The 9,877-nt window shown below is 34.9% G+C and overlaps 1 protein-coding gene across 1 annotated transcript; it reads left to right on the top strand.

The window, feature by feature from the left end:
• The first annotated feature begins 507 nt into the window (after positions 1 to 507).
• Positions 508 to 1,582, top strand: LOC119641002 (general odorant-binding protein 71). The gene is made up of 2 exons (XM_038039423.1): positions 508 to 1,245; positions 1,346 to 1,582. Exons 1-2 carry the CDS (start codon positions 508 to 510, stop codon positions 1,580 to 1,582), a joined length of 975 nt encoding a protein of 324 aa, XP_037895351.1.
• Positions 1,583 to 9,877: the final 8,295 nt, after the last annotated feature.

The following is a 9,877-nucleotide window of genomic DNA, read 5'->3' as shown; positions in this document are numbered from 1 at the left end:
TATAGCACCAGCAAACAGTTTTTTTCTGTGCGTAATATTTCTGATTTACATAAATGCTCCTGCATTCATTATACGTTTGCGAGTGATTTTTGGGTACAGCCGATCAAGGGGGTCTATGGCTTTGTGTGCTTTATTTATTTATTTAAAATGTCCTGTTGCCAGCTTTTGCCAGTAAGCCCTACATTTCACACCCTAGACTGTGCTTGCTTTCAGGTCCTTTCACCTTTCAAAGCAACAAAAAAAAATAAAAATAAAGTTTTCAAGTTCAATAATTATTTAGAATGACATTCGCGTTAAGCGTTTTTGCAAATTTTGACGGCCTCTTACATAATAACAAATTGTTTTGCAAATTATTAAAATAATAACGCGATGTCATAACTCAAGTAGAAGAGCAATTTAAAGTTATATTTTGACAAGTTACTAACTATTCATATGACAAATTTTACTTATTGTTGGAGCAAAGGTATAAAAACTTTTCACGCAACTAAAATCAAGTTAAACGTTAACATGATTGCTCTTAAGCTAAACTTGAAAACTTTCTCGCGTTTTTTGTTGATTATTGCTTTGTTAAACATATTATTAACAAGTGTCTCTGTAGCTTTAAGATGCCGTACAGATGATGGACCATCGGAAGCCGAATTAAAGCGGGTAACGCGTAATTGTATGCGAAAACTTAGTGAGAATTATATGCAAACAACTTTAAATGGCCATCAACAAAATCAGCATACGCAACAGCATAATGTTTATCAAGAAGGAGGACGAGTAAGTGGAAGCCAGGATAGAATGTATGATCAAAGTTTTCCATCTCGCAGCCGTAGCTATGACTATGATAGTAGCTATGATGCCGGCAATGATAATCACGAGGATAATGGCGGGCCAGGATTGAATTTTAATTCCTACGAACGTCAGTCGAATAATCCAAATAATAATAATAGACAAAATTATGGAAACAATCGTCGAAGTGGAGGTAGCATCGGCTCAACAAATAATGACGATTATATGGCCCAACGCAATCGTGATAGGAATGCCAATAGTCGAACTATTGGAGATAATGGTGGCGATTATTCAAATTATAATCAAAGAAATCAATTTAAATCACACGAAAATTATAATAACAATAACAACAATAATAGTACGCGATATAATAATAGATACAATAACGATAACAAAATCAAAAACAGTAACAACAACAATTCCGCTGATGGCTTTTGTTTGGTGCATTGTTTTTTCGAGCAAATGCAAATGGTTGGTAGAAATGATTATCATTAACTAACTTATTTGTGTGTGTAACAACATATCTTTACCTCTTCCTTTTCTCCCTTTCAATTTGTTTCACTCTCAACAGCTTAATAATCGCCACTATCCAGATCAGCACAAAGTTTTATATGTCTTGACTAGGGATATCCGCGATCGTGAGTTACGCAACTTCTACACGGATACGATACATCAGTGCTTCCATTATTTGGAATCACAGCATCGCCGAGATAAATGTCAATTTTCTAGAGATTTAATCAATTGCATGACCGAATATGCTAAAGGCAATTGCGATGATTGGAATGAGTTCAGCATGATGTTTAATTAAAAAAGGAATCAGAGTTTAAATAAAATCACTTAAAACACGGAAAACAACGATGTTCATACTTTATGCTGGTTATAGGCGTTGCAGGCGTGTCCTTTAACTGCTTAAGATTATTTTCAAGTTCTTTTGCAAATATTACGAACGAGAAAATATTTACCACAAATACTACACAGCTGACCAGATATATAGATGGACAGACGAACAGACGGGCATGTTTAGATGCATTCCAAATTTGAAACTGACAAGAATTTATATAATTTACGGGATTTGTGAAACTTGTGTCTGCGACTCATAAGAGCATTGAAAAAATAATAATTTTGATACGCTATAATATTGGGTAAGTGTAGTCAATGTTTTTCCATTTTTCTGCAGGTGCTATAGCATCGCCCACAAAATATGCAAAATATTCAAATTTGTGTACACTTATCTGGTATAATTTATGAGCAATCACCAAAAAAAACTAATTTTTCATTACTTTTGAAAAGCAGAGGTGTTCTCACTTTATTCGCTACTGTAGACGAGGCCTTTGATCGATTTGGCTCCTTTTGAACACTCACTTGCGTGCAACAACTTCTAATGTTTCCGTCAAATTTCAAGTCAACAGACGTATATATATACTTTGTAGGGTCTCTGAAACTTCCTTCTATGCGTTGCAAACGTTCTGACAAAATGACTATACCCCTCATCCTTCGGTGATGGTTAAAAAAGTGATTGAATTTCATTCACTGTATATACGATGTACAAAGCGGAGGAAACTCTGCCGGAATGGCTTATAAAAGGGTTTTTCGGTTAGGGTTTACAAAAAATTAATTCATAAGAATGTTATTAGTCATAAGAATCTTATGTCACAATTTAATATGAATTTTCTTTTTTGTAATTTTTACATTAATTTTATTCGGATATATGCAGCATCCGAAGAAGCCTGAGCAGCACCCAACTTTCATAATACCGGTCGACTCTGAATCACTTTCTGAACTGATTAAGCTTATGTCTCCATCCATCCGTCGGTCCCCTTTATTTTCTTATACAACCAGCAATTTGTGAGATATTTTGGAAAAAGTGTCTACAAGGATTTATTTTAGCACAAGGATCAACATTATTGAAAGTGATTCGAATCGGCTACTTTTTCCACCACTTCATCCATAACGCCTCATTCAGAAAAGTCGCTATATATAAACAACCATATCGAGCGAAGGATCGTAAGATATTTATCGGTGCGTATGCGTATGTGTTTTCTTGCTTATAAGATCTTCTACGCTGAATACTATGGAAAGATATTCTCAGGAAAATCTCTTGAAATTCTCGCTACACATAATATAAGTGCGAATAGAAAAATACTATAAATCATACACATATCTGTAATATGCAGAGATATTCGTCCCTTTGCTCCTGTGCATTTGGGTATGGCATTGCAGCAAGAACAAATGCAAATATATATATACGTACGCATACGTACGGACAAATACCGGCTTTACAAAAACTCAATACTCTGTCAATAATTTATTAGTCATTGATTAGAATGATTCATTGATATGTCCATAAATTTGCGGACCAATAACAAAGTACATCACATGCCATCCTACATACATATTCAGTATGCATTTGTATACTTATAAATGAATACTATAAGCATGTACGTGTACATGTAAGCATATAGTAAAATATTTAACAGCATTTACATGCATTTTATGTATCTGTAAAATTTTTCCTATTGTTAAAATTGAATTTGTTGACTATAATAATTACAAGGAAACACAATCGAACACATACACATACACACACACACACACACGCCTGCATAAAGGCATATACATTTACTAATAGAAACGTTCATTTATAAAAACGTGTATATAAAAGTCAACAAATCACAAGTCAATGCCTGCACGTGCTTAGGTTTTTAGATATTAAACTGAAATAACTGTTTTATATCGAACGGAAAAGCTTCCCTTGGAACAATAATAATAACAACCGCATCGACTAAAACTTTGATACACATCATAGCAAGCATTTGCCAAATATCATTCATACATCAGGCTATATTAAAATCTGCATATTTACCTGCACATACATATATATCAATTTTTCTATTCCGTCAAAATAATGCTTTAAAATATCTAAGCTTACGATATGTGCGTAGAGACCAATGCACACGTGCCTTTGTGCCAGTACATAGTATATAATAATTGAAAAGTTCCCAGATCTAGCGAGCAATCACAGTGCAGTGTAACAGATAATCAACAAAAGATTAACATATCACACATTCACTTAAGGATATATATCGTGGTCTCATAGAGCAAAGGGTAATTACACGAAATGCTTAATACAAATATTACACTCCGGCAAAGATTAACTCTATTAATTCTAAACTAACGACGATAAGCCTTTAAGACTCATTTTGATAAAAAAAACTTAAAATAAAAATATTACAGTGAACCATGGCCTATCGTTAAATACGCTACACAATGTCGAAACAAATGGATAAACCTGTGGCTTGAAACAGACCCGCCTTCTTCCCAGGCAAGAACTTCTTGATACTGTATACATTCGCGCAAACATAATGTACCGAAAGAGGTGCATTGTATAAAGAAAATTCTTGACTTATAAAATGTGTATTATTATACCACGATATAACTTACAGTCACACAGTCAGAATGTAATCCCGTATCTTGAACAGAAGGACGTAATCGAGAACAATATTTTGAACAGGGATGGAGGAACTAAGCACATCGCTGCAAAATAGCAGCCGCAACATCACATTTAATAATTTCTTCTTGTTTACAAGCGATGAACCGAACCAAGGTTTATGCAGAAATTGCGTTTACACACAAATTTTTTCATATCCTTTGAAGCCTTTTTTTATAAATAAATGATACATTTGGTTTATAAGGGAATGAATTTAAACTATTTTAAAAATAACGAATTATATATGAGAAGCGGCCAGAAAATGGTACTCTCTTCTCTCTCAAATTTTTTAGCCAAAATAGTTTAGAGTTGGATTGAATGCAAAAATACATAAATAGACATAAAACAAACCTATAATATGTTGGAAAGATAAACTTAAACTAATCGGAAAATGATTCTGAACCAACGGGTAGAACAATAGAGTGATTCTACCGTAAATGGTTCTAAGTGTTGTATGCATCTGCGTTTATAAATACTGTACGACAAGTACTATAGGGTATAAAAATGCTCTCACAGGACCTGAAAAAACCAAATAAATTATAAAATTAACGATGAATGGAAAAATCGATGTAATTCCTGTCTGTTGTCTGCTAAAGTAGCAATTAAGACAACTAAAAGCCTTAATTTGGTCGCACATTAGTTCTGCCCACTATAGAGCGACTGCTTTTAACAATTTCACCCTCAAGATGAAGGATCTCCCCAATTTCTCATCTCTTTTGCGATTAAATCCCAAATTTTTGCGGCATTCACGATCCTGAATACCCCTCGTTCTTTAAAAAAGTGCATCCCTTCCTCGCCAAACGAAACACAATGCAGTCGCGAATAATTATTTTCATGGCGTTCCAGAAGAATATTTTGCTCTTTTCAAGGCTTTTGGAAGAGAGACACTGAAAAGTAAGCTTGTCCGTTTTGTGAACTTTTCAATTAATCTAATAAATCAACATTTTATATATGTGCATTTGGACCGTATAACAGAACTGTCTGTCTATGACAATATTCTGTTCTGTGTTTTTTAATGCGTTTGTTTATTTCTTTCATGTGAAGCATGTAAAATAGGAAAATTGAACAAAATTAAATACTAAAATGTTTAAATTATGGCAATTGTTGTCAAATAAAATAAATCAACAAAATCAAAAATAGTATAGTAACCGAGATTTACATAAAGTATTTTCTCTAACAAAATGAAATACAAACACTCTTTGGCTAGCTGCTTCGGTCCTTCAATCATATGTATACAAAATTAGGGTCATAAATATTTACATATATATGTGCATGTGCATGCAATATAAAATAAATATTCTAAAATAGCAACAACAACAACAACAACAGCCATATAAATTCTATGCATTTATATATTACGTATATATATATATATATATACACTTTTTATATCTAATCACTCAATTACGATAAACTGTATATTGTCATTTGGTGGCATACGCACAGACCCGTAGAGAGTACAACAGTAACAAATTGAATTTTATTTTATTATTCCGACCAAGCATTGAGGAAAGGGATCGTTAGCAGAAGTTTACGCTTGTTTGCAAATCTGGCATAACTCGTCCACTCGTCGTATAAATGCTATCAGTTTAAAGCACGAGTGTGAGTTAGAATGCAGACACCAATCTTGATGGGTTTTTAACAACGGTCTTTAGCTTATGTAACATTATTTACAGCGTAAAAGAACAAAACAAATGAGAAAAACAAAAAAAACTTATAAAAGCAACAGACGAACAAGATGAACACTTGCAAGCAGGCTACACACTCAGGTGTCGATTGAAGGATTTATTCAGGCAAAGAGAATGTTTTCCGTGATATCTTTGTTTCGCAAATGGCATACTTAAGTTGATCATGACAAGGTGGAATCACCTTGAAATCCATGATTTCACATTTTTACTTTTGCGTCTAATAAGTACTCGATTGCCCGTATGCAATAAAACTCATTTTTTTTTTTTTTAAAGCATAACTCATATATATATTATAATCAGACATTTTAATAAATACGTTGAATATAATCGTTATTTATTCTTAAACTTATTTCGCCTTGTAAGTCATTGATTATTAATCACTTAATTGTCTTGGATGCAGCATAAATACCTGTGTATTCAAGCCTAATCATTTGCCGAAACCACTGAAATCATTCCAACACTTTGTACTGCCAGCACGAATTCAGATTTACGTTAAGCGGAAACAATTCTTATCTTGTTATTATCATTATTATTATAATTTTGGACCAGTGAACTAAATTCTTAGACTAAAAAGAAAAACATTGAGCACCAGCAACACAGGCTATCGGCTCTAATTTATATAAGTACATTAGATATTCAGCCTAGTAGTTTTAATAAAGTAATTTGTTATATTTTCGGTGGCTAATTGTACAATGTTCATAGGATTAATCGTTCCAAATGCAATACTTCTAGCCAAGCAAAAGTTAAAACAGTCACAGAGAATGTTTTTTATATAGTGAGAATTTGTCCGCAATTGCAGATTGGGCAGGAAAACTACTTTAAGATTGTTGAATTGCAGTTGTATGACCAAGGCGAATTCTCGAAAATGTTTGGATCTTGGTTTCCTCAATATATGTAGGACATAAAGGTGGAATTAATTAAGGGTTAACTGAAGAGATAATGCTAATGACGGCACTGTAGCTTTCATTCTATAATTTACTGTTTAACTTTTCTTCCAATGTATCTTTGAAGATCCAACTTTTCCACGGAATCAGCCATAATCAAAGGTGCAGAAGCAACATATTTCACAGCTCAATCAGCTTGCTCGTTTCTCAATAAACCGATATGATTTGGTACCCAAAACATTTCAATTTTTTCGCCGGGTGTTCTAATGATAATCCTTAATTTGTTGACGGTTCACCATCTCGAAGTCGAAGGATTCCGTATAGCTTTTAACAAAGACAAACTGTCAGTAACAATGACGGTTTTGAGTTTGTTTTTATGGAAAAGGTTTGCAGCGTAAAGGATAGCTCTGGCTTTAGTTGTGGATGTTGAAGCATTTTCATGAAATATGTGATTGAGAAGAACCTGTCCTGAAGCATTTGCCACGGCACAAGCAGTTGGCAGACTAGAAGATTTTGAGTCGCCTATTTATAAAAAATTCCAACTGTTGCTCTCCAGTACTTGGGTTTTTTCAGCTATTAGATTCCTGAAGACGTAGTTTGGAGTATCTTCTTTATTGTGCATAGACAGCGGAATGCCAAAGAAGTAGTCTTTCAAAATCCATGAAGGCTTAACACCAAAATAGCGGAAAACTTTTAAGGGAATGTCCAATTTCTTTGCGATGCACAAACAATGGTCAATTGCAGATGGTGACTTTGGAATTTTCTTCGCAATAATAATCTTTCTCACGTCAGCACCGAGAATGGATTTGTTTGAATTAAAAAGCTTGGGGACTATTTTAGCTTTTAACTCAAACAGTCTATTTTCTAAAGTTGCGATTATAATATTATTTATGGGCATCGTCCGAAGAACATAGCGCTTTGCTCTGAGGGCTTGGTGATAGACCGGTTTAAGGATGTTGATATTAGATTTGTAGCTATTGCCATAAATTAGCAAAGCATACTCAATCTTGCTTAAAATAAGCATTTTGGTAAGATAAGCAATAGTGTTAATATGCGCAAGACTTATCCACGCAACGTACTATATGAAATTCACCCTTGTTAAAATAGCATGTTTTAACCGAAGACAGTGTGTTTCCCAAAAATATTTTTTGGAAAACGCGAGCCCGAAAATGTAAAGCGTCTGCACGTTCAGTACTGTTAAGGCGCTAATATTCATCAGTAGATTTCCCGCATCACATACTTGCTTTGGACAAATGTGCATTTTTTTGATTTTTGTGTAGAAAGTTTCGCGCGACGAGTTCGCCCTTGTGAAGATCTCTCGTCCGATAGATACGAGAATGTTGACTGCCTTCGTGCTATCCTTTTCTTTTGTTAACATCTACACATCGTCCGCGTAGAGACAATGTTCGATTCTCGGTACACGACAAAGAATTTTGCTAATTTCTTTGAAGGCGCCTGGAAAAGTGTGACAGAAAGAGGCGATCCTTGCGGAATGCCATTTATTAGCGGAAAGAAATCAGAGAAATGGTTTTTGATTCTAACTTTAAACCGCTGAGGCGACATGAATGATTCGATGCAGTTGAAAAATTTGGGTCCAACATTCCATGATTTCAAGATTCTTAAAATAACATGTAGGCCAACTCTGTCAAATGCTTCGAAATCAATTGAGAGAACTGTTACTTGATTCCGTTCGGAAATTGCTTTGCTTGTAAAGTAATCAATATGTAAAAGAGCGTCGATGCACCCTCCACCCCTCTTGAAACTAACTTGTTGCTTTCTGATCAACCGGCCAACCCGCTTTATCTAGGAGGAATTTGGCCTGTTTTGTTGGAGCAACAGAGGACTTTGAAATGTTAAGATCAATTATGATTGGAAAGTGATCACTATTATGTAGATCATTAGAAATAGACCAGGAAACCAAAGGAACAAGAGACAGAGCAACATATTAAATCAATACGTGAGAAAGTGAGATGAGTTGAAAAGTGCGTTGGTTTTCCACATTTAAAATGGAAAGATTGCTTTGAATGAAGGTCTTTTTTAAAACTGTTCCACGACTGTTGTTCACCGTTGAGCCTCAGATGGTATCCCAGCTATTAAAGTCGCCGCATATAATTAATGGGGGGGAAAGGACGGAGAATAGATTGTAGAGTTCTTGCTGGAAAAACGTTTGTGGGATATAGAGCGAAAGCACCGAAAATTTTATGTTTAAGGTTATTCGTATCGCTACGGCTTGTACGTTTGAGCTAAAATTTATGCGTTTGTGTATTATCTTCGACGGGTGATGAACGGGTGAACTTTTGGCTTGTGACAGAACATGTTTTTTATTGGAAGGAGTTGAAGGTAAAGGCTTATTAGGCTCGGTTTGCGAGGCGACAACAGCGTAGGTATCACTTTTGCTAATTCTTTGGGTTCCAGATGGATTTATTTCCCGATATTTGCGTCGCATTTCGCCCACGCTGCACTAATTTTCTGTGTTGATTTTTAAAATTTCACGCATTTGTATAAAACGTTCGCCTAACACCAAGTGCTGTTCATTGGAATTTATGCAGAAACTACGCGCACAGCTTTCAGCACTTGGGGGAAGACCACACTTAGCACAAGATAGAGAACTTTTTCACCGTTTTGCAAGCGTTGGCAGTTTTTGCATCTCATGGGATTTGGAATGTAGAGTTCTACTTTACATTTATATCAAGCCACATCAACAGTTTGCGGTAACCGATAGCGATCAAAGGTCATAATTATCGTTCATTTCATTTAGTAAATTTATAAACTTGAGTCACTCCTTGATTGCTCATTTCGCGAATTATTTCGTCTTCCGGCACATGTTTTAAGCACGGGGTATAATCTAGCTGAGTTAAGGCTGTCAAGTAGTTCACGGAAACTGGACTTAAATTTGCTAAAGATTTCGACTTTATAAGGTTTTGAACGGCGTGCGGGTTCCCAGCGAGGATAAGTAAATTACCATTGCGTAGAACCAAGATAGAGTCTTTATGCGTTGTAATGGTATCTAGGGCTTTTTTTATTGCGAAACGACTAATATGTGA

Source organism: Glossina fuscipes, unplaced genomic scaffold, assembly GCF_014805625.2.
Source record: "Glossina fuscipes isolate IAEA_lab_2018 unplaced genomic scaffold, Yale_Gfus_2 133, whole genome shotgun sequence".
In the NCBI taxonomy this organism is placed as follows: domain Eukaryota; kingdom Metazoa; phylum Arthropoda; class Insecta; order Diptera; family Glossinidae; genus Glossina; species Glossina fuscipes.
Note: the sequence above shows the minus strand (reverse complement) of the source record. Positions and strands in the feature narration are given on the sequence as shown.